At 39.0% G+C, this 24418-nt stretch overlaps 1 protein-coding gene across 1 annotated transcript in view; it reads right to left on the minus strand.

Annotated features, from left to right (window-relative positions):
- Positions 1 to 1782: 1782 nt before the first annotated feature.
- Positions 1783 to 24418, minus strand: part of adamts17 (ADAM metallopeptidase with thrombospondin type 1 motif, 17) — a 26047-nt gene continuing 3411 nt past the window's right edge. Inside the window, exons 5-23 of the mRNA XM_055154824.1 lie at positions 23948 to 24031; positions 23466 to 23617; positions 22367 to 22410; positions 18634 to 18739; positions 15672 to 15812; positions 14228 to 14378; positions 14013 to 14114; positions 13320 to 13465; positions 12773 to 12942; positions 10652 to 10779; positions 9924 to 10044; positions 8470 to 8550; positions 7025 to 7182; positions 6810 to 6963; positions 4942 to 5077; positions 4139 to 4343; positions 3316 to 3468; positions 2878 to 3055; positions 1783 to 1934 (exon numbers count right to left, since the gene is read on the minus strand). Of these exons, the coding sequence (XP_055010799.1) occupies positions 1783 to 1934; positions 2878 to 3055; positions 3316 to 3468; positions 4139 to 4343; positions 4942 to 5077; positions 6810 to 6963; positions 7025 to 7182; positions 8470 to 8550; positions 9924 to 10044; positions 10652 to 10779; positions 12773 to 12942; positions 13320 to 13465; positions 14013 to 14114; positions 14228 to 14378; positions 15672 to 15812; positions 18634 to 18739; positions 22367 to 22410; positions 23466 to 23617; positions 23948 to 24031 (2562 nt within the window). The remainder of the gene's footprint in view (positions 1935 to 2877; positions 3056 to 3315; positions 3469 to 4138; positions 4344 to 4941; positions 5078 to 6809; positions 6964 to 7024; positions 7183 to 8469; positions 8551 to 9923; positions 10045 to 10651; positions 10780 to 12772; positions 12943 to 13319; positions 13466 to 14012; positions 14115 to 14227; positions 14379 to 15671; positions 15813 to 18633; positions 18740 to 22366; positions 22411 to 23465; positions 23618 to 23947; positions 24032 to 24418) is intronic.

The following is a 24418-nucleotide window of genomic DNA, read 5'->3' on the forward strand; positions in this document are numbered from 1 at the left end:
CTTAGAACTGTTATTTCTTCTTGTAGCCTGCACTGAAAATGGAGCAAAGGATCATGCACCATAACTCTTCATTTAAGCAAAGAGACTTGCAATTCGATATATTGTGATGGTCCACGATATTATTGTGAGTTGACGATACAATATCACGATATTTTGGTTATTGTTACATCCCTACTTCCTTGTGCATAAATTGTCTCTACATTTTGGATGGAATTGTCCCTGTTGATAATAAGTAGAGGGATTTCACTACTGCATGTATTTTTGTACTTTTCTTCAACTCTTTTCCCTCTTCCACTTAACTGATGTAAAACAATGATAAATATTTACAACAGGTACAACCCCACCAGAGAAGTAATAATTACAAAAATACAATAACCTGTCATATGCACTTTAACCTGTTACCACTGGCGTTGGTTAGCTGTTTAGAGTTGGAAATTAAATCACATGATGTAATCCAAATGGGTCTAGTGTACTTTAAAACGCAGAGGAGCATTTCCGGATTACTGTCATCCATTTTAAAGTGACAAGCAAAAGTTTTGAGCTTGCAGTATGGAATTACAATTTTTTTGATGATTACAAAAAAAAAATCATATTATTCCAAGGTTAAAATCTAAAATAGACAGTTTTGCATGATATTGGACCTTGTACAATGACAACATAATTCTCACCCTTTACTTTAGGGACCACATAATATTGGCACACCAAGTAGGCTAGTTTGTTAGAGCTCTGATAGAGTTCATGAAGTACTTATTATGTTTTATTCTGTTCTATTTTCAATGAATATAGCCATTAATAGTAGTAATAAGCAGTCTCTAAACTAAAGTTAAGTTCCACCTGAAGACCCCTGCTCCATTCTGACTGCTCTGACCAGGAAAGATGACTAAAGTAACACAGAGTCCCCTGGTGTGAACTGTTCAGGCCCAGCAGAGCCCTGGCAGAGGCACAGGTCTGCACTGAAGAACATAGAGTTACTTTAAACATGTAAAGTGCTGAAAGTGGCGTCTCAGGAGCAGGCAGCCAGCTGTGAAATGTGCATAATATTGTTTCAAAAGTACGGTTACAATAAACAGTTTGCATATATTACAGTAATGAACAAAGGTTTAAATTGTTACAATGAGTTTTTCTGTAAGGAACATTGTGTGTGACCATTCAGTTCATGTTTCACCAAGTGCATAAAAAGTGAACATTCTAGTGGTGAAGCGGGAGTCTTATTTCTGGTTGGCGGTTCAATCCTAGCTCCAACCAGTGCATAATGTTGTTGTGTATTTAGGCACTACACTTCAATGTGGTGTGTGAGAGATTGGTGATGTTTGGAGAGCTATGTTTCTTCCAGGTGGCTATCAGTGTAGCTTCCCACCACTGAGTATGGAGTGAATGAATAATGGTCTATTGAAGTGCTTTGAGGAGCTTGTCGAGCACAACATAAATACCATTATTATTACGTTATTATTATTATGTTTACATTGATGGTTTCAGTGGTGTCCAGCCATCAAACTATAATGTCTGGAAGTGTTTCATTAAAACACAGTGGATTATTTTCATCTGAAGACAGCTGTGGATGAGAGCGTGAACAGATGTCAGAAATGTGCTTAGCTACAAACAAAAGCAAAACATGTCTGAATACTTCAAGGAGTTCCTCACACTCATTTTTGGTGCATAGAAACGTTCTGGACATATTCAAGTCTTCATTTCAACTTTGAGCAAATATAAACAAGTGTCACCTACAGTCTTTGTGAGAGAATTCAAATAATTCTAAGAGCCGTGGTCACCGAGCTGCTGTGGTCAGTCAGTGGAGAGCAGGGACTTGTTGGCGTAAAAGTCCCGACAGGTCTGGCAGCAGCGCTGGTACCACCTCATGTCCTGGCACAGGTTCTTCTCTCGCACCACACGGCAGTACACCGCCCACTGATCCCCTCTGCACTTGTATGTCAGAGCTGTGAGAGGGACAGAGGACACGCCAGAGTCAGGGATGGCCTCAGGTACTGGACATACTAGTATGATGTGAGGCCTCTCAGTCAGGACCATGGTCAGCGAGTCATAATGTGAAGAGGTGCATTAAGACTGGAGGGATATTGCTTTAAACCTCCTATATTACGACACACAGAACACTGATACCTGGAGTTATTTGTTGTTTCAGTTTGCATTCAGCCATTGCCTTAATCAAGAGTTCGCACCATATATTCATATGCAAGCTCATATACTTATGGCTCTAGCTCTCTCGTTAGCTCTCTCGCGTGGCGGCGGTCTGCGCATGTAAACACTGCCGAACAACTGAAGAAAGTGATGGATCCGTGCACAGCCGCGCGCAGTGGTACGTACAGAGAGAAAATAGCGCCAAGCGATTATGAGATCTGACTTTTTTGGCGACGATGGTTTTGTGATGCAAATGTATCACTCTTTTGAACAAATATTGCTTTGAGAAGAAAAACGCTTTAGTATACAGTCCCCACACAACTTGCCGAACTACTTTCCTCAGCACCAAAACGGGCCAGTATCTCGGCTCACCGGACGCTTTCGGGGGTAAGTCGGTGTGGATGCACAACACTGATGACGGGGATGCCATACAGATTTATGTCAAAAAATCTGAACTATCCCTTTAAAACAAAACACAACTCCAGATATGTTTGTGATGAGGGAACATTAGAAAATACTGTAGATCAGAAAATATCACACTTTCTGAGCTTTTAACTGTGTTTTGACATTGTTCCTTCATCAAAAGTCTGTAGTTGTAGTTTACATAAAAGGTAAAAGGTAGAATCCAGGACTGTACCTTAAGACTGACCCAGGACCTGACATTTTATAAATACATGTTAAGTTAATGTGTTTACTGTATTCATTCAAACACTAGAAGCAGACATCTTGGGTGCAGTCACTGACCTAGCCTTGGGGAGGTGATGGTGTTGACATTGACTTTCTGGTTGCAGGTGTCCAGGTGACAGGGTCTGTAGGCCGGGAGTCTCAGCACCACTGAACACTCGTCACCGTGGCGACCAGTTACACGGTGCATGCACTGGACCACTCTGGACTGAAGGCCTTTCCCACAGGAGGACGAGCACTAGACCAGAACATCAAAGAGTGTGAGGTTTCAAGGTCATATTAATGATTTTAAAAATCCACTCTTCTGTGTTGCAGGATGAATATGTACAATAAAATTATTAAAAGGTTAGAGCAAAAATATTTTCTGTTTAAAAGATAAATTAATGCTGATTGTTACCCATGTGGCAACAGGTCAGAAATACACTCATTAATAAGCACTGCCTTAGGAAGATAGTAAACATGCTGATGAGATTCAGTTGTACAGTTCTGCATTTGTACCTTTGACCAGTCACCGGTCTTCCACTCATAGCACTGGGAGTGGTCCTGGCAGGGCTCCTGATGGGGGGGTCGAGATAGGGGGTCACAGAGGCCCTGGGGATTTGTACAGAGCACCGTCCTGCTGCGGACCCCCTCCCCACAGTCCGACGAACACTGCACACAAGCATCAAAATCATAATACTTATTCATTTAACTAAATAAGAACTCCTTTTCTCTTCTGGTGATGATAGCCCCATCCTCTTTTCCTCAGGGTGAATAAAAGCACAGGAGGGTAGAGAAACCAAAAACTGAACTCAAGTAAGAATACTGTTACTTCCAAATTCTACTACTCAAGTAGAAGAAAAAGGTATTGTAGAAACAACTACTGAAAACAGAGTAGTTGTAACTGTTTGGATATAATTATAATATATAAACACAAATTATTACTTGAGATGTGTTTATTTGGTAGGACAAAACATTAAATAATGCAATTTGGTATTTTGAAAGGATACAAACAAATGTGAGAAAAATGAAATCACATCTGAAGGAGAGTTACAAAAACAAATGTGAAAATCATTTCAAAATTGTCAACATAAAGTTTTTGTCACTTGTATACTCACAGTGGGAAGAGTACTGTTACACTGTCAAATATTATATAAAATGTGTGTAAGGAGCAAACATACTTGAGTGAATGTATCTGACTACTTCTGTATATAATATAAAATCATAATCAAAGAAATATTTGACTCAGGAAGCACTATGCAGTATATTTACTCCTACTTAATCCCACTGAAAGAATATACTGTTCATTTGGATAGCTGATATAACTGTCTAACTGTCTTACCTTGGACCACTCGGAGGCCTCCCACACGCTCAGGCAGAGCCGTCCCTCACAGGCTTGCACCCCGGGGGGTTTGCCGCTCTGGCAGTACAGGTCCCTGGTGTGGATGAGAGAGCCGTTCTGCAGCTGGTACACACAGCCCACCTCCCTCTGCTGGAGACCTTTCCCACAGGTGACAGAGCAGGACCCCCACTCGCCAGTAACCCACCTGCCATGTGCAATGCAAAAGTTAGACTGGAATATTACCGTGAGTCATTTACTGCATTTACGCACTAACACAATGTGATACAATATGAGATTCACTGATGAAATAAATAGCAACGTGTTTCCATCAAAGTGTCTGAGGGCCTATCTGCATGCTGGTTACCTGGCAACGGGACCACAACACTACGTCCAGCATGTGTGGTTTGGTTTCAGATGTGCACTCACTATTGTTATTCAATTTTATTTACGCTTGTCTTGTGTGAAAGCAGTTTGTCTAACCTCCAATTATGCTATGGAGATGTGTTATAACAAAGGCCCACTGTTTTTTCACACTCTCCTACACAGTGGAAATGGAACCAAGTTTAAGTGGCCTGATTTTCTATGTTTTCAAACAAAATTTGTCTTATAAACTCATCGTAGTGAATAATTAGGGTGCCCTGAATGCCTAAGGTAAGTGAGGAATAACTTTAGACCACTGTAAACTAGATAAAATGAAACTAGTTCTGTTTTTCTTCATTTAAATACAACTTCAAATTTCATTTCTTTAAAGGGTGTCAAACTGTTCTTAATAAAATATCTACTGCATTTTGTGTGTGTCTCACCTGTACTGACAGGGGTGAGAGTTGCAAGGCCGGACCTGTGGGAGGGGCCTATTCTCAGGTTGGCAGAAGCTGTCACTGACCACATCCATGCTCTTATTGGCTAATCTCATACACGACACCACAGTCCTCCGCTCCCCTAAAACACACAGCAGTGAATGTGTTGTGTTTAGCAGCAGATTAGATTATAGATTTTTATTAGTGCTGTCATGCGAGTAAAAAAATTGAGAGATTAATTAATTATGATATGTAATTAATTAATCTAATTAATCTCTTTTTAATCTCACCTAAAAATTGCTGAGAAAAGCCTTCAATTTGAGGTATTTTCATTTAAATTCATTATTACATTATTGTGGCAGATCAAAAGACTGATATAGAACAAAAAAAGTGACTTTATAAAGTCATTTATTGTTTAACAAATCTCTCCAAATTGGCTGTTGAGCCCAAGTCTCCATGAATAAGAAACTGTTTGCTGTAAAGTAAAGACGAGGAAATCTGAACATAATAACTTTTGTCTACTTAAAGACAATAAAAAGTCCAGTCTTTCCTTAACCATTTAAAAAATATTATTGATAGAGAAATGCTTTATATATGAGATCACTGGTTTTAGTCCTTGTTTTAGTCCTGGTTTAGACCTGCTTTAGTCCTACTTTAGTCCTAGTTTAGTCCTGGAATTGATTAATCCTGGTTTTAGTCCTGGTGTTTAGTTTAGACCTGGTTTAGACCTGGTTTAGACCTGGTTTAGACCTGGTTTTAGTTCTAGTTTTAGTTCTAGTTTTAGTTCTGGTTTTAGTTCTGGTTTTAGTTTCCTGGATTAGTCCTGGATTAGTCCTGGATTAGTCCTGGTTTTAGTCTTGGTGTTAGTTCTGGTTTAGAGACGCACAGGAGGAAGCGCGGTTTACGCCGCGTACGCGAGAAAACACGATCCACACACACCGCACTGGAGCACGTCGGTGTCCGCGCAGTAACTACGGAAGGAAACGTGGTCCGCGCGTTCTCAGGTTAATGACGATGATGAAGGTGTGTGTTTGTGTTTGTTTGTGTATAGGACAGTAGTGCAGACATGAGCCTATGCAGGTTGTTTTCACCAGTGACATTTAAGTTGTAGGCGATATTATATTTGTTATTTTCTTTTATATTTCACGTCGGGAGAAGAATTTCCAAGACACGAATGTGTTTTTACCTGTGCACTGCTGACTCTGTTCTACTGGCTCTTCGACCTCGTCCATTGTGCCTGACGCCGCCAACGTTAACATGATGTTTACATCGCTCTTACTGCGCGCGTTTTGTGTGGGTTTCCGGCAATGAGTGGAATTACCGAAATAAAAAAAATGTATATATGTGTTTTTTGTGTGTGTGTGTTGTTGTTGTCCCAACAACACATAAAAACAGGTTTTATAATAAAGCAACTCGCATACAGAAACACTAAAGTTAGAGATTAAAAATGAGATTATCGCGATTAAAAAACATAACGCGCTAAATATGACTGTAATTAATTAATCACAATTAACGTGATAATTTGACACCCCTAATTTTTATATTAGATTCTCAGTCATGATTGTGTTAAAATGTAAATTCCATGAAACACACACCGTCCATCAATACCTTGGAGTTATGTGCTAGACTGGGAACAATTTTGAACTTTCAACAAAAATCTGTTATAAAATTCTAAGCTACTTGCAAGAACTGATTATTTCAAAGAGAAAAATATGTATGCGGAAAGCTTGTCAAATTAATCCAGTGTTAAAAGACACTTCAATATGTGCATCCTTAGGTCATGAAACTTAAAAATCTAGAGTCAAGTTCTGGATTAAAAAGAATCACTAGTTTCACAGAGAAAAAGTAGACCCATGATCCTTTGGGGGTCTCACCTCCTCCACACTGCACTGTGCAATCCAGCCAGCGGCTATGGGTCCAGATGTAGAGATGCTCAGGCTCTTTCTGCTCCACGCTCACCTCTGATGCGTTCAGGGTCACTGTGTACTCGTAGTGAATCTCATAGCTCTGGTCATGGAACAGCAGCACCTGAACGCAGCACACAGCATTTAATATCAGAAACTATGGACTCCGGGCTTGGGTCTCTCACCATGAGGTGTAGGGGCAGAGTGGTGGGGCCCTTGGCGGACATCTTCTCCCACAGTCCTCTCCTCACATAGCGCACAGTGGTCCCGGCCACCTCGAACTCTCCCGGCAGCTCAATCTTCCAGTCACTGTTGATGGACCTCTTCCCTGAGTCTTTGAGAGCTGTGACAAAGACATTTGGGTTTTTGTTTTGTTTTTAGATGAGAAAATCTGCTCCTAATAAGATTGAGTTGTAAATTGTTATTTTGCCAGTAACCTACATCAGAGTACTGCATGGGTCCTTTTTTGTAGACCCACATGTGCCCGCACCCGCGCAATACAGCACTGCACCCGCCCGTAAACCCATGATTATATCAAAGTTAAACCCACCTGCCCAGACCCATCAACATTGCATCCTGTTACCCGCACGTGCCCGTTATAAATCACACACAAATCATTCCAACTGAAGCATCCATCAGAATATGAATTGAAAAGTTACGGCTTCAAGAATTACAATCATGAAATTAAATGACTCGAATCTCATCACTTCACAGCCATTATTTACTGAGCAGAAGAAACACTGACTGAGATGCTGCACTTTTGCACCACACATGTCACAGATTGAACCAAGACTAAATCAGGACTGACCCAGGACTAACCCATGATTCCAGGACAAAACCAGGAGGACTAAACCAGAACTGAACCAGGACTCACTGTCAGGACTGACTCGGAGGTGTGCCCGCGTAGACTGTCGGGTGACCACAGGCGAAAGGACCGGAGCAGATCTCTGCACGCACAGAGGTAAGTGCCACCTTCGCTTGATTGCACTTTCTCTCTCGCTTGGGGTTCTCTATCTCTCTTAAGTCCAAGATTAGTTCTGGTGTGGTCCTGGTTTAGACCTCATTTAGTCCTAACCTGCCCGTGTGTAATCATTACCCGCCTGCATACCTGCCCGTAAAGTACCAGAACATTAAAACCCGCCCGCGGGTATCCGACCTGGTGCAGGACTCTGACCTAGATATAGAGTACACAGGTTATTCTCATTCTCAATGACTGAGCAGGTCATGCCTCATGTAAAAGCTCAGAACCTCCAGAGTTCACGAGTTCAAGCTGAAGAGGCTGCACTAGCACTGACTCATGCTTGGCTGCAGGAGCTGGGGTTTAGGTGTTGACCATTCAGTGACATTTTAAAGTTTAAACCTAAACTGTATTAAGGCCACTCAAATGAGAGACTCCTCATTCTGCTTTCTGACTGTATTGTCTTGAGACTCATGACATCAAATTAAAAAGATAAACAACCTGGACAGCATGTATATTGTCTTTCATTGTTCAGTATTAGAGTCAGAGATCGTCACTCAACCTTCAAAATCTGGCACTGGGCTTTTAAAGTACGTGCAGAAGCTAAAAAGTAGAACAAACTGGAAAAGGCCAAAACCTCCCAAAGGAAACAGAAAATGTGTGCATCTTTACCCAGGAAGCTGTGAGAAGGCTTGCCCTCCACCACTTTGATTCTCCGCGCTCCAGCAGGGATGACCACAGCCTCAATGTACCCTGCACAAAGACACAGAGGAGACATCAGTATTCAGTATCAGCAGATCCTTTATTATAGGAATCATGTCTGAAAAAGTATATTGTGATAAAACTGATAGAGACAGAGGAGAGGTCTATATCTGTTCAGGACCGCAGGACAAGATCGAGTACAAGGAGGACAGGCAAAAAGAGAGACAGTTTGGAGAATACATAGCACATGAAAACAGAGGACACATCCAGAGCTGTTTGGGACTGGTGGACAAGAAGGAGGATAATTCAGAGGATAGACATCACATAGGGAGACAGAGGAGACATCCACAGGACTGGGGGACAAGAAGGAGGATAAGAAGGTGGACAGGCAAGTGGGAAGACAGAGACACCACATAGCTACATGAGTCCTGTGGCACCGCTGAGGGACAGAGTGGGACAGCTAGAATTTTTCTACTGGCAAAGTTCACTTCTCGCACATTGTATGTTTCTGTCTAACATAAATGCATGGACTCAGTCACTACAATAGCAAGCATGAGTCACAGCACTATTGTCAGGCCTGTTCCTCAGATGGAACCATGGTCAGCCATAGACCACTAATTACATCAGGGAGTGCCTACGCATATGTAACTGTCATTGGAATTATTATTATGAGATTACATGGGGTAGTGGGGGTGGTGCTAACTGTGCTTCAAAGTCCTCTGAGAAAGTACTATGACGACTTAATTATCCGCTTATGTACTATAAAGTAGTAAAAAATAATTACGTTATCAGCAGAAAGCATTGCAAAAAAAAAAAAGTGTTAAATGACTAGAAGTGCATATGACAAGTAGGACTACACATTTCACTAAAATAAATATATATGTTTATCAGCATTTTGGTCAGAATTGTCAGAATAACCAAAAAGAAATACATATTCAGTGATTATGACACAAATAATAATAATTTAATTTATAATAAAATAATTTAATAATAATTTCAATGTTTAATAATAATAATTTCAATGTACACCTGAATTGTGGTATATCACTTGTATGATTCCATAACAATAGAAACTTTATAACTTTCTTCATGGATAGGTTTTATGTTATACTATAGGGCTGTGCAATATGACCAAAAAAATACATCTTCTTTGCACACAATGGCATTCTTATCATATCCTACTATTTAAGAAATTGTAACAAGCATTAATCTAACAAATTTGACTATCTGCAAAGCCCTATATAATACTGCTGAAGTTTATATCCAGAGGAACAATATTTCCATGGAAACAAGCAAGAGGAAGCTCTCCTCAAGGCCAAATAAAAGGACCAAGCCAAATCTTTATCAGGACAAATTAGTTTTATGACTTGATCTTCAGCTTTTTGCCATGAGGCTCTGTGATAATGCTTATAGATCAGACTGACCCATTCCTTTGGTGTGGTTGAAGTCTCCTCTGACCACTCGACACAAACGTCCATCCCCATTACACACCCCACAGCGGTCCTCCTTAGCAGCAGAGCCGATGATGCCGTCACAGCCGATTTTCTACAACACAAGACAGAATACAAAATTAAAGTCAAAAGATTTACAGTGATCTTATGCATTCACAATTAGGCAGATTAAAAAAGTATTTAAGGGGCAGGTTTCATGACACTCACGGACAAAAGGTAAAAACAAAGACATAAAAATGGACAAATGAAAGAAGGCTATGTTTTGAGCGTGTGTCTCTATTGTGAGTGTGATGCAGGAGAGGTGTTGGGCAGTAATGTGTTAGAAAGGGATTACTGTACAACTAGTTAGATTACTTTTTTTAGTAACACATCAGTGAGTGAGGTGTAACACATGTTAAAATTGAGTTATTATTACATTTAATTTCAAATAATATTAAGTGAATTTACAAATTCAGATAACTGACCATTACCTACATTTTCTACATGTTTTTTAAATCTATATAATATCATTATAATCATCATAATAAAAGTATTAGGAAAAATTTACACTTCCTTGCAGACTGAAATAAGTTGTGACTGCCAATCTGCATCTACTCTCATAGTTTTACACTTTTCTTTTTGAAGCTAGAGCTGAAACTATTACCTACTCAGCTGATCCTGCATATCTCATCTCTGCACTATATTGTGTATTGTGAGTGTACCTGACACCTCCCGTTCACACAGAGGTCAGCCTCGTACGGGCCACAGGGCGTCCCGTCCATCACCCGCTCCGACACTAGCACTGGAACACTGCGCCCCACTGGACTACAGAACAGCATGCAGGGCTTCTCTAAGAACAAGAAGTGCAAGGAACAGTTATGGAGGCCAATGGACACATGATTCATAAACCTTGTGTCCATTTTAACTGTAATGTGATGTATTGTATGAGGACAGCCAGCAGGTGTATAGTTCTCGCTTAAACTTATATGAGTAACTTTAAAGAAAACATACTGTGCTTTTGTCTGCTATACAGATATAATCTATAACTTCTGTGAATCATTGTGCTATATTCTGGGCATTTTAAATCATAATTTTGATCTAACACCACTGTGTTTGGGGAATTGCTGGGCCCAATGGGAGCTGATGTTTCCATAAATGTAATGACAACAAAATGCTGCTCTGCAGAACCATGCACTGCAGATTACACAAGCAAGCATTTTTTTTTTTTCATTTGTATCAATATGGTTTCATGACACTGAAGAATCCTACGCGTATCAGAAATAAAATTGCTCAGCAGTGGGTGTGTACCAGTGGTGGTGAAAACAGAGTAATCCAACAACCACAAATCACTCTTAATACAACTTTGAGTGGATACGAAGGACAAGGGGAAATAATTATGGTTAAAAATTCTGAAAAGAAAATTTAGCATAATAGATCTCCTTTAATAAAACTGTACTTTTCAGAATAGTTTTCTGGCACCATACTTTTACAAGTACTTGAGTGTTTAATTTGAAGTCGTTTGAAGTACTTGAGTAGAGGTTTTGGTTACTGTTTTATTTTACATCCAAAGTCAAGTAATAGTTTCTCTAAATACATTTTTTATTCTTACTTGAGTAAAAACATATATACACAATACTTATATTACTACTATATTTCTACTTGAGTAGTATAATTTTAAAATAATACTACTCTTACATTCCATGTAGCTCTGATAGTAACATAAAAAGTAGTAGTGTTTATTGAATGCCTCTTTCATGTGCTTCTTTCTATATATATATTACTGTTTCTTTAACATTGCTAGCCTGGTTAGATGAGACTAAAGCTTTTCCAATTCTATACACAGAAGTCTGGATTCTTATCAGTGGGACTTTTACTCTCAAATATGGACAGGTGATCAAGAAAAGGACTAAACACTACCAATCAGAACAATATACTTATGCAAGTTATGCAAGAGAAGCAGCAAGCTCTACTTCACATCTGAATGACATGCAGACTAACAGTTTGGTTTGTCCAGATTGGTTTGTCCAAACTTGAGAGAGCACTGTTTTGTTGAGGCGCGGGCACCAGACACATCCTTTCAGAATAAAGTAGGAGCTGTCATGCAAGGCTACAATTCTTCCACAATTAAGCAAATCATATGATGTGTGTTTTGGTACAGTGACACTGATCTAGCACCTAGAACCCAGACACAGGTGAACACAGGATGAAAACAATCCCCAAAACTGCTTCTTTGGTGACACTGGGGTTGTTATAACTTGAATTTCTGCAGAAGTTAAGGTGCATATTGACAAGTTTTCATATCCCTGATGTTTCTAATTATTACTTGGTTTGGTACTCAAGTGACAATTTATGGAAAAAGGTTGAGAAGAAAAGTACAAAAAGACAGGTAGTAGCAATAAGTTCTAAAACAAAATCTCTCTACATATCCCATCAACACCGAAAATTCCATCCAAAATGCAATTTACACACAAGGAAGGCATTTTTCTGACAATTTAAACCTTCATTTAACAAAATCATGGTGTCATTTATTTTGTTTCAGTGCATTTTAGACAAGTTATGGCTTTTGGTAACATTATGGTAGCAAGATAACATTTATGGAATTACTTACATATAGCTGCTACCCATTCTCAACCAAGTAAAACTTTTTTTTGTAAAATCTAAAATATAATAAAAAGTTAACTATGCTTTAGTGAAATTAGTAATAAATTAGTAAAATTAGTAATGACATTAGTCAGACATATGCACTTTAATGGTAATAGACAGAATATCTGTCTTTCTCCCAAGTAAAATAAGTTAGTCCCTCTATATTTTCTAATATAGAAGATGAATGAAGAAACTCTCACCATCATTTACTATGGCTGTCATCATACTGCTCTTCAGGAGAGGGAATTGTCGGTCATGGGACAGACACTGCAGGTCTCTGAAACTGGGGGCCCCTTTAGGACAGGGGGGCCTCTCACAGGCCTTATGCTCCACACTGGCCTTCTGACAGTGTCGGCCCCCAGGACCGGGACTGCAACCAAACACAGGCACATCAAAGAGGATATTAACACTAATATAACATTTAAAGAAGAAATACTTTTTAAATATTAAACCATATCAAATTTAGATCATGATGTTACATTGTGTTCATTGTAAACATCTAAAACCCCTTAAAAACACAGGTCAGTAAGGTAATGATGAGACATAAGGTAACATTGTTGAAAAGCTCATGAAAGTTGATTCCACATAATATTCTACTGAGTAAAGCTCTAATCTTTTTAAGTCAGTAGAGGGTGTATTTTAATGCCACACACTAAATCAAAGTGCAATAATGTATAAAACACACTGACTCTCTCTCTCTCTCTCGCTCTCTCAGAACACACACAGGCTGACTGTGGCTGCACTCACGGGGGGTTGTCACACTTTCTCTGCCTGAACTGCACTCCAGTGCCACAGGTCCGGCTGCACATGCTCCACTGGCTCCAGGGGCTCCAGTCCCCATCGATGTGCTGAGGGATGGGGCTCTTAATGACACACTCCCCTGCTCGGCACCACTGCAACACAGGGATATAATCAACTCTAATGATCAGTGTTTTTACTCTTATCTTTAAGGTATTTTTATAGGATTGTTCTTACAATGACTATGAACATTCAATTAATCAAGCTCTAGAACTGCTACTATAAAGAGTAATAATATTTGCTCCCATTGGGTGGGGTTTATGTAACTTTCTGAGCACAAAATATTATTAAGGTTGTTTACATTTATCTTACCTTTTGCATATAAAACAGATAACTCCGGCATAGCAGACTTCATTCATCATCTGCTTAAAACTAAATATGATGTTTTGTTTTGTTTAGTTTTTTTATGTTTCTTAGGGTGCATTCACACTTGCTTATTTTAATCTAATGTTTGTGCAACTGTCAATGCACCCATAGTGGGAATAATGAGTGCGTGTCTGTAATGAACACCTTTATTTCAGCAATTTTTTTAGCTGAAATCTATGCAGTGGGTCTTTACATATGGGTCTTTGGCATATGGGCTAGTACTACCAACCTGAGTAAAAAAGGGAAAAAAGTTGCTGTGAATGGGGAGCGTTGTACCTTGTCCACTCCACACTCAGTCCCATCCAGAGGAGGGTCCAATTTGGTCTTACAGGCCGAGTCTCCCTCTACCATACACCACAGACCCGCACACATCAGGTGCTGCACACACATAAATGACAGAGGTCAAATCAATAACATAACAAGAAGAAAAGCAAGCCTCCCTGTTTTGGTTAAAAATCATTGTCATTATTCTGAACAGGAAAATATCCTACTTCCATGTCTGTGCAGAAAGTGGCATTGGTTCCAAAGAGGATCTGGCACTGCTCGTCCACACTGTAGTGCATCCCGGGCAGTTTGGGAGAGAGCCGCACCTGGTATCGGCTCCGGGGGTCAGTGTGGAGCAGGCAAGCACTGGCTTTAGACCTGACCAAAGAGGAAATCTATTAGACCATGTGCTTTAAGACATACTAGTATAAAATATAAGGTAGTACTTTACTAAAAAATACAAATCCCAGACAAACAAAGTGGTGGAGGCCAACACAGACATGAACTGAATGCAAACTCCACCTAGTCTGGTAACTGAACCCCAAAAGAACTTCTACAATTATGTACATTTCATAACGATTACTTATAGTAATTTAGTATAGTAATTTAGTGTATAATGTAAGCTCTTAAAATTCACTACTGTTTCCAATAGCGTCTTCAAAGTAGGCACAAACACGGTCTCCTTGTACCTCTACTGCGAGCATGTGTCAACAGTGCACTGAGTGAAACAGAGGGACAGCTGTACCCACTGTGTCTGTATATGTGTGGGAGGGTGTGTGGCTACAGCAGAGACAGCAAGAGCAGCGTCTCCAACTCAGACACTGACTCCAACACACATGAGGGTGAGTCCTGTTGTACAGACAGCATGACAAAGACAACTCCAAGCTCCATCTGTGTCTTTAAATTATTCAAAAGACCCAAGAAACAGACAAAGTGACAAAGTGCTCAAATCTGAATACATTACATAAAATATGACCATAGTAGATTAGCAACTGATCAGTTACAATGCACGTGTCAAACAGTTTCACTTAAAAAGAGATATTCACATGCCACTATGGATGCACTGATCCAGCTTTTTCAATTTTATATTAATAAAATAAGACAAAACTGATCCAAATGTGTTATGTAGCTGTTATATATCCTTGAAGTAAATTCAAGGCAGCTTTGTCTAAATAAAAAAAGAATTACGCATTAAACAGACTTTCTGTGCAAGCTACTTCTAGTAAATAGTCCTGTCAATGTATATGTCCAACGAGAATATCAGGTGAAACCGATATTTGGAAGCCGATTTTTCAGGATCAGCATCCCTACATCTCATGTTTTTGTAAGTCTGTAAGATGATTAAGTCTAGTCTGAGCCTGAACAAGGACAAAAACAAAAACAGGAGTGTGTGTGTTCACACTTGCACATACACCACATCAAAATTCAGACTAAACTAAATTCAGAACCAGTCATGGACTAGACTATACCAGGACTAAAGCAGGACTAGAACAGGTTCAAACCATGTCTACTTCTGGATGAAATTGAGCTCAAAAAAGGACCAAACTAAATGTGAAGCACCATTACTTGAATCAAGATTAAAACAAGACTAAATCAGGACTAAACTTGTCTATTTATCTTATAGTGCTTATATGCCATTAAAGGCTCTGAGAAACTAGTCAGAATCTTAACCTGAGGAAGTTCTCCAAGTCGTCCCGGCTGCAGGAGGACCAAGAAAGGTCACTGGGGTTGCGACCTTTGACCCATTCTCCTGACATGATGTGGGAGTGTCCAGTACAGGAGGCATGGTCATCGTCATGGCTCATCCCCATGCTATAAACAAGAGCATTATTCAGAGAGAAGCGTGACAAATTCTATTAAGAAGCCCATGACACAACAGGAAAGATAATGTGCTAATGTGGAATCAGTAAGAAGTTGCATTCATGTTGTGCTTGAATGGATAGGTGGATAGGGGCCTATGTAGCTCTATGGGAGATTTACTGTTTTGGAAAGAAATATATAAATGTCTGACTGTGGTTTTAAATATTTTCAACTGACACTACTCAACTACATTATATTACTAAAAAATGGCATCACTTTCTGAAGCTTCTATGAAATTAAAATGTCACTTTAATTCTTTTACACTGAAGTTTCTCACAGATTTATTTCAACTGTACTAATTACAGAAATATTAACCAATTTTGATTGATTGATTTGATTCCTTGCAGCCGATGTCATCAACAGTCCCTGGAATGTTGGAAATTAATTGAAGGCACTGCTCGGTCTGAAGTTAGTCAAGTTAAGCCCACCACGCACAACAGGGTTTTTCAGTCGTAAACAATTTTTTAGATGTACAACAAAAAGTGCACACCACAGACACAAGAGAATCTTATGAGATTTTAAATTTCCGAGTGCTAATACTACTGCAGGATATGGTCGTGGATCACAGGCTTAAAAGTTGTGAACAAACCTCACATCTGCCGTTTTCTGTCTAGAGTAAAACCACTCGCTTTGAGTCTCTTAGGTGTTCAAAAGACAAGAGCATTGCACTTCTAGTTTGGATACAAGTCAAAACTGTGTTATTATTATTTGTGAAATGTGGTGCAACACAAGGTTGGTAATAAATTACACAAGAAGTAGTCAGTCTATCATTAATCTGTGTGAATGTAGACATTCACACGCCTTTTTGCTTTTAAGGAACGCTTCAAACTGGATTAATAGCACTATTCTGTGAACTGGGTGTCATTATTTGAGGAGGACAACTTCTATAGATAATATGGATAAGATGCTGCAATTTAATTTTACAGCTTTCTGCGAAGTAAGTAATGGAGCTAGTGTAAATTCAGCCTGGAAGACCTAACTTCGCTTCCATCTATCTCACTGCTTCTCCAGTGTACCTCAGCCTTCATCATCTAACTCCAAATATGCATAACCACCGCCACCTCCCTTTGAGCCATCCCCTACCACATCTCCCACCTGTAGTGTGTGGCGGGCTTTAGTTGGAACTGCAGCAGGTGAGTTGATTTTCTGCTGTTAAACAAGTCCCTCTCAAACCACATTAATCACAAGCTGGCTAGCATTAGGCAACCTTTTTTCAGTTAGTCACTCTCACCTTGTTTGTTGACAATTAAACACGTAAAGGGGATCATGAACTCGCTTATTAATCACAGGCTCCTGAAATTGTGTTTTTAAATCCATTTTATATGGTTTCAGACTTTTATGGCAAGGTTTGGTTATGCATTGTGTCACCATGGTAACTACTGAACATTCAACCATGGACATACATGCAGAAACCCCCCTTTAGCGTGTCTCAATTTATGATGTCACTGCAAGGTATCAATGTGGAGTGCCCCAGGGTTTAATTCTTCCTCTTTGCTCTGTACCTCGTCCCACTGAGTGAAATTTTTATAAAACATTGATTTCAATATCATTTTTACGCAAACGATTGTCAAATTTACCTGACACTCAAAAAACTTGCTTCTGCCCCCTGACACCTCTCTTTCAGTGTCTTAGTGATGTCAAGGCTTCACTCAAAGCTCAAGTAAAGCCAACCTTGGCATCATTATTAACAATGTCAAGTGGACGTGGTTGTCAGATCTGGCTTTTATCATCTACGGCTTTTATCCAAAGTGAAACCTTTTTTATCTTTTAAATCATTTAAACATGTCACGCATGCTATTATCTCCTCTTGTTTCGACTACTAATGCACTTTTCTCTGGCATTAGTCACCATGCACTTTCTCGTTTACAAAATTCTACTGAGTGCCTTTTAACTGAAAGCAAAAAATTGAGAACAATGCTCCCAATTTGTCGCATTGTTTCATGGGCTTACAGTTATTTTTAGAGTTGATTTTAAGATTTGATTGTTTGTTTTGTAAAACTTTGAATGGACTGGCTCCACAATAAGTTTTGGACTTCATCCAAATTTACACCCCCGCAGGTGCACTGAGGTTCAACGGCCACCTCCAGCTCGTGATTTCCAGACATAAAACCAGGGCTAAGGGCCATTTCTGTGATCGGTTCCAAGCTCTGGAACGCTCTGCCCCCCCACGTCCCAACAGCCCCCACAGTGGAGTGTTGCAAGTCTTGTCTTAAGTTATTATTATCTTTCCTCGCTGCTTCCTCCTTGATTCCTCTCCTCGATCCTCCATTTTTCAGATGTCAATCAAATGTGTCAGAGCTGAAAACCATGGAAGGAGGCAGACAGCAGATCAAATAATCAAACTTTATTGGTCTCAGTGAGGAGTTTATATCCTCTCATCTTCCTGTGTCTATGGGTGGGACTTCCTCACCCATTTCCTGAAGAATCGAGGAGAGGAATCAAGGAGAAGGAAGCGAGGAAAGAGAAATGAGTTGCGCCAGGAGAGTTGTGTAGTCCTCTGTGGTTTTTTTATTGATTTAATTTAAATGTTTATGTTTTATTGATTTTATGTATTTATTGCTATTTTATGGGTTTGCTTTTATTTGACTTTAGCGGTTTTAGTGTTTTAATACCTTTTGTTGTTTTTAATGTTATCTTTATATGTGCAGCACTTTGGAAACTGTTTTGTTGATATAACATGCTATAAAAATAAAGTAGATTTAAGATTAGAATAGGGATTCGAGAATGTTATAATGTCATTGAGAGAAAGTAAAAACAATAGACATGGACTTACTTGTGCCCGAGCTCATGGGCGATGGTGAAGGCCAGGTTGAGTCCATTGTCCTCGGCCAAAACACACTTCCTCTTGGAGCTGCAGACCCCTCCCAGATAGGCAATACCTACAACACAGAGCCGTGGTGGTCATCTATAAATATCACAAGAGGCTCAGCAGTACTAAGCATCTGAATCAACACACAAATTAAAATGACATGACTTGGGCTGCACAATATCACAATCAAAGCAAAATTGCAATTTGAGATGGTGCAATTATCAAATGGTAAAGACTACATAGAAATAATAATAGTAGTACAGAGTCCAGGGACACATCTTCAGATTTTGATCTCGTCTTCGTCAGGACTACTGTTGTCACGATATTAAAATTTCAATCTCAATTTCTGTGTAATTTTCAGCACAAAATAATAGTGCTTTCTTTAAGTTTCCACGTGGTTCAGTACTAGCATTGATAAAAATATTTGTTAATTGTTAAATTAGGTATCTACTGTGTTTTTTTCTGGTTTTAGTATCGATTAGTATCTGATTTTTTTATACTTTCGACAACCCTAGTCAGAAATACCTTAGCTGGAGGATTGTACCTATCGTGTATGTTTTGGGTTGATGGAGGAAATTGGAGTGTCTAAAGTAAACCCACCCCAACACAGGGAGAATATGCAAATTCCACACAGACCCATATGGTGCTCGCCACTGCAATTGTAGTTCCAAGCATGTTCTGAAATTCATGGCATTCTTCTATTAGTTTATCACTTCCTATCCCAAGCAGAGACTGGACTTTAAAATATGCACTCTGAACAAAATTCTACTTTTTAAATTGAAAAGCAAATCTCATCGCAATCACAATACTGTTTTTCCAAAATTGTGAAACCCAAACAACATTAAATGCACATTGCAACACATCATTTCATATAACAAAGGAAGAAAGTGGAACATACTAGTATATGTTTGCTATTGAAAAGCTTCTTACTGTAATTTGGATACTGTTTATTCCAACACCAGAAGCTGTGGTGTGTGTTTGGTCGTATGGAACAGATGTTGGCCGCTCTGTGGGCTGTTTGTTTTTTACTGCCACACTGTAAGGGCAGGGTGTAATTACGTCTAATGCCTATGATCTGATCCAACAGAGGGAAAGAATCTGAGGCATCCCCCACAAAAAGGAAGAAGACTGGCTCTGCACTTTTACGAGGTGTCAGAGGAGATGATTAGACTGTATAGGACTCAGGGGTAAATCAGGGGGGCTACAGCCTGTCCCCTGGGTGTAGAGGTAGAGGTGGGAGCCATATAAAAAATGAAAAGGCTATAGAAGGATTTGTTTCAAAATAAAAAAAACACAAACTTCCAGATTAACCTTCCACACAAATATAAAATGTGCAATACTCAAACCTCAACCACAACCTTGCTGTTTCCCCATCAATCTTGTACAAAAGTCTAATCCTCCAGCTAGGACTCAACCTCATAATCTGGCACCAGGCACTGCACTGCTGTCACCCACTGCTCCTGACAAATTACCCCACCAGCACTGAAAGATGGTTTAAATTATGGCTAGGCAATTAACACAGTTTGAATTGAGATTAAGTTGTTTATAATAGTCTTTTGTAATAAAATTTATATTCTTGGGTCTTGAGATTGAATTGATTGAAACTGAGAGGTCCACAGCCAGCCCTTTGATGGAAAATGCATGTGGTCTTGAGTACAATTCAGATATCTGAAGAATAAATTTGACTATTTTTTGTGTTTTAAATTACATTCATTTAATCTTGTCAATCTCTTCATGATTTTTTTTTTCCTTTTTGAAAATAGAACTGAAGAAAGTAAAGTGTTCTCTGTCTCTCTTCAAAATCTAACAATTTTTTGCCAGAGAAAGTCAGCATCATTCTGTATCTATCAAACAATTCCACAGTTTTTTGGTACAAAGTAATTCCAGATATTTGAAGATAAATAAGACTATTTTTTGTGTTTTTTATTTTGTGTGTGTGTGTTTGTGTTTTAAATGACATTTATTTAATCTTGTCAATCTTCTTCATGACATCAATACTTTTTTTTTCCTTTGTGAAAATAGAATTGAAGAACGTAAAGTGTCCTCTGTCTCTCTTCAAAATCTAACCATTTTTGCCAGAGGAAGTCAGCATCATTCTGTCTCTATCAAACTATTTTTCCACAATTTTTTGGTACAAAGTAATTCCAGATATTTGAAGATAAATAAGACTATTTTTTTGTGTTTTAAATTACATTTATTTAATCTTGTCAATCTTCTTCATGAAATCAATACTTTTTTCCTTTTTGAAAATAGAAATGAGAAGTCTGTCTCTATCAAACAATTTTTCTAAAGTTTTTGGTACAAAGTAATTCCAGATATTTGAAGAATAAATTTGACTATTTTTGAGTTTTTTGTGTTTTAAATGACATTCATTTAATTTTGTCAGTCTTCTTCATGAAATTTTTCCTTTTTGAAAATAGAATTGAAGAAAGTAAAGTGTCCCCGTCTCTCTTCGAAATCTAACCATTTTTGCCAGAGGAAGTCAGCATCATTCTGTCTCTATCAAACAATTTTTCCACAATTTTTTGGTACAAAGTAATTCGTTCTTGCAGAAGTCTCAAGTACCTAACAGTAAAGATTGGGATAGTTCTGATAGTTGCTCAGTTTATGCATATTTCCTTTGTTCCCTAGTTTGCAATTGTTTAGATTGGTGACCGACCAGATACGGCAGGTGGAGTATTTGGCCTACTGCTGAGCTGGTTGTAACACCATGACATAAACCCGCCTTCCAATATCTACAAAATTCCACAGTCCCTAGAATTCCACAGATCAGCAGTTGTCAGGGCAGCTCTGTATCCCCTGATCAGCAGATTGGATTTGCATTTCGATACAATTGCTGAATGATGTAATGAAGAGATTAACATTGATCCTCCAGACCCGATGGCTACACGAGGTCTTTCTGCGTGGGTAAGCGTGGAGAGAGGGCCTTTATCTGCCCAGACACACATATTTGTACACAGGTCTGCACAAACACAAATATACACCCAGACAGCAGTGTGTTTACTGAGGGGACAGTGGAGGAGCAGCTATAAAAATAGGTAAACAGGGGATAGAAAATTAGCATATTTGACTTTGACATTTATTTTAAGTGCCTATGATTACTTGGTTTGGTGGTCAAAATTTATCATAGTTTTACGTCTTGTTGTGGAGAAAAGTACGAGAATGCAAGAAGGAGAGGAGAATTCTAAATTAGAGACAATTTACGCGTAACAAACACATTTTTCTGGGAGTTTAAACAATCATCAAGAAAGAGGCGTAGACATCTATTTTCACTAGTCTAAACATATTTGTATGAAATTTACATGTTTGATGTTTCGGCCATTTGTTAACATTATTGTTGTTAGGTAACAGTTATTATCTGTTGCCCATGACCAACCACGAAGTAAAATTATTTCCATGTATTTCTGCAAAACCTGTCTTGCCTCAGCACAGATATATTATATAAGCAGTTCTTTGAGGTCAAAATAAATCTGCTGAGCACTGTCTGAATTTAATTATAAAGCATTTTATTGCCCGATAATCAGGAAGCGCACTGTTAGCATGCCAATTGTTGTTACCATTACTGTGATGGGAAAGCTCTATAAATAAAGATGGACTGCTTGATGTTGGTTTTGGATGTGGCGAGATGTTCTTGTTGTGGAGCAAACCAGAGTCTCATAAGTTTTGGTGCACCACATGACTCAGCTGGAGTACTTACCCACAGTGTCACACGGCTCGTCTTTGTGGACGCAGAAGTCTGTTCTGAAAGAAACAATATTTTTCTAATTCCAATATCTGTCTTCAGTTTACAACAAAACCCAAACAATACAAAAGGAAAATCCACCCTGGTTAGTGCAAGACAGTAGGGCTGTAGTTGATTGAAAACAATTCTTGGTTGACAAAACGCATGTCCAAATAGTCGACTAAAAAGAGAAAAGGCAAAGCTTTTCAAAACTAAAACTACACCTGCACGGGAGTTTATGCAAAACTATTTATGCACAAAAAGTACTAGGAAACTACGGTATGTATTTACATAAAGACAAGACTGTGAATCATGTGTTTGAGCCCTTCACATATAAATAGAAAACATACCAAAGTTAATTCAGGTAATTCACTTACTAACTTCTCCTTTCTGCTGTTGCTCCATATTTACAGTAAATATGCATAATCAAAATTAAATGATTGGTCACCAAATAAAAATGTCTGATTAATTGTAAATGCCTAATGCTGGGTGTACACTGTGTACACATGGGTCCTGCACAACTTATAAAGTCTTTAAAATCAGTGCGCCCTGCCACACTGACCTCTGGGGAGTGTGGGCGCAGGTGAGGTGTGGGTTTCAGGCCATTAGATGTGATTGATCATGTGAACCCACATGAAACTGTGTTGCTTTGATCAAATATGCACCACAGTTGTTGTAATTGGTGTATCAGGCAATCTTAGTTACCTGCTCAAAGCATGTGCCGAACCCAACCTGCAGTTAGTGTAAATCCAGCAGGAAAGTCTTTTGGGGATTTTAGGTGCCTTAACTAAGGAAACCTACTTTTACAGTGCTTTGTTGGAAGGTTTGTCCTCCCTTTTTGTGTTGTATTATTTTAGTTTTGGGAAAAAATAAACATTTGGAAAAAAACAACACTGTCCTTTGCTTTATCACTTTGAGTGATAAAGTAAGTGAGTCACAGCACACCATTCCTCCAGAGCATACTCTCTCAACTAACATCCACCCTGTGGACTATCATCTTCTGTGCACTTGTGACCACATGGAGCCATCCTAGATACACATAACTACACTTAACTTGACAACAGCAGTATTGTACCTGGTGACCAGCACAGCAGCATCCACAGGCACGTCGTCCCTTGCCCCGGGCAGATAGTTGGTGCCCAGGTGCCTAGTGCCCAGCTCATGGTACTGCCAGTGACAGAAGCTCTCCAGGGAGCGCTCCCCGTGGTGGCTCACCTTCAGCTTGGCCTTCACAACACAAAACATATTTGCAATCTGAGGAATCCAAACATCATTTTTTTTAAATAAGAAACTGTATAAATGTCGTTTATTACTATTATTACGATTATTATTTTGTATTATTCAGACTGTTGCATATTTGTTTTTGCATCAACAGGAAAGTCATTGTGAAATTGGGTAATTATTACCACACTCCCCAGTACCAGACCAGTATGTGGTTGCTGTGGTTGTGCTAGGAAAGGCAAATGACAGAAAGCAGCCAAACAACTATGTAATAGCTTCACTGACAAAACCCAAAAGAGAAAACTAAAACATTTCTTTTTAGCATGTTGTACATACTGGGCGGTTATGGAGCAGCAGCAGCTTGGTGACTCGGATGTTGATCCTGGCTCCCAGACTTTGGTGCTGAAACATGTTGTAGACCTGCACAGCAACAGTTCAAAAGTGAGGAACAGACCAATACAAATATATAAAATAAACATTCATTTATAAAGACTAGGACTACATATCCTAAGCCATCCAGAATAAAGGAAACTTTTGCTCATATTACACTATTTTCTGATCTATGTTATAATGTTGTTACCTCATGAAAAACATAGTTATGTTTTGTTTCATTCACACATGTTTAACACACAAACCCACTTTGTAATGTCATGTGGTAATACAGGAATTGTCCATTGTGTTTTTAAACCCCATACACATTCACTAGAATCATTTGGATAATTTCAGCCCTGGAATTGGCAATCTCTGCTACACAAAAGATAAAAGGCAGCTGTTAACTAACTAATTAACTATCTACTATACTAAACT

The sequence above is a fragment of the Boleophthalmus pectinirostris genome, unplaced genomic scaffold (genome assembly GCF_026225935.1).
Source record: "Boleophthalmus pectinirostris isolate CB_2022bp ecotype Guang Dong unplaced genomic scaffold, ASM2622593v1 HiC_scaffold_19, whole genome shotgun sequence".
Lineage (NCBI taxonomy): Eukaryota > Metazoa > Chordata > Actinopteri > Gobiiformes > Gobiidae > Boleophthalmus > Boleophthalmus pectinirostris.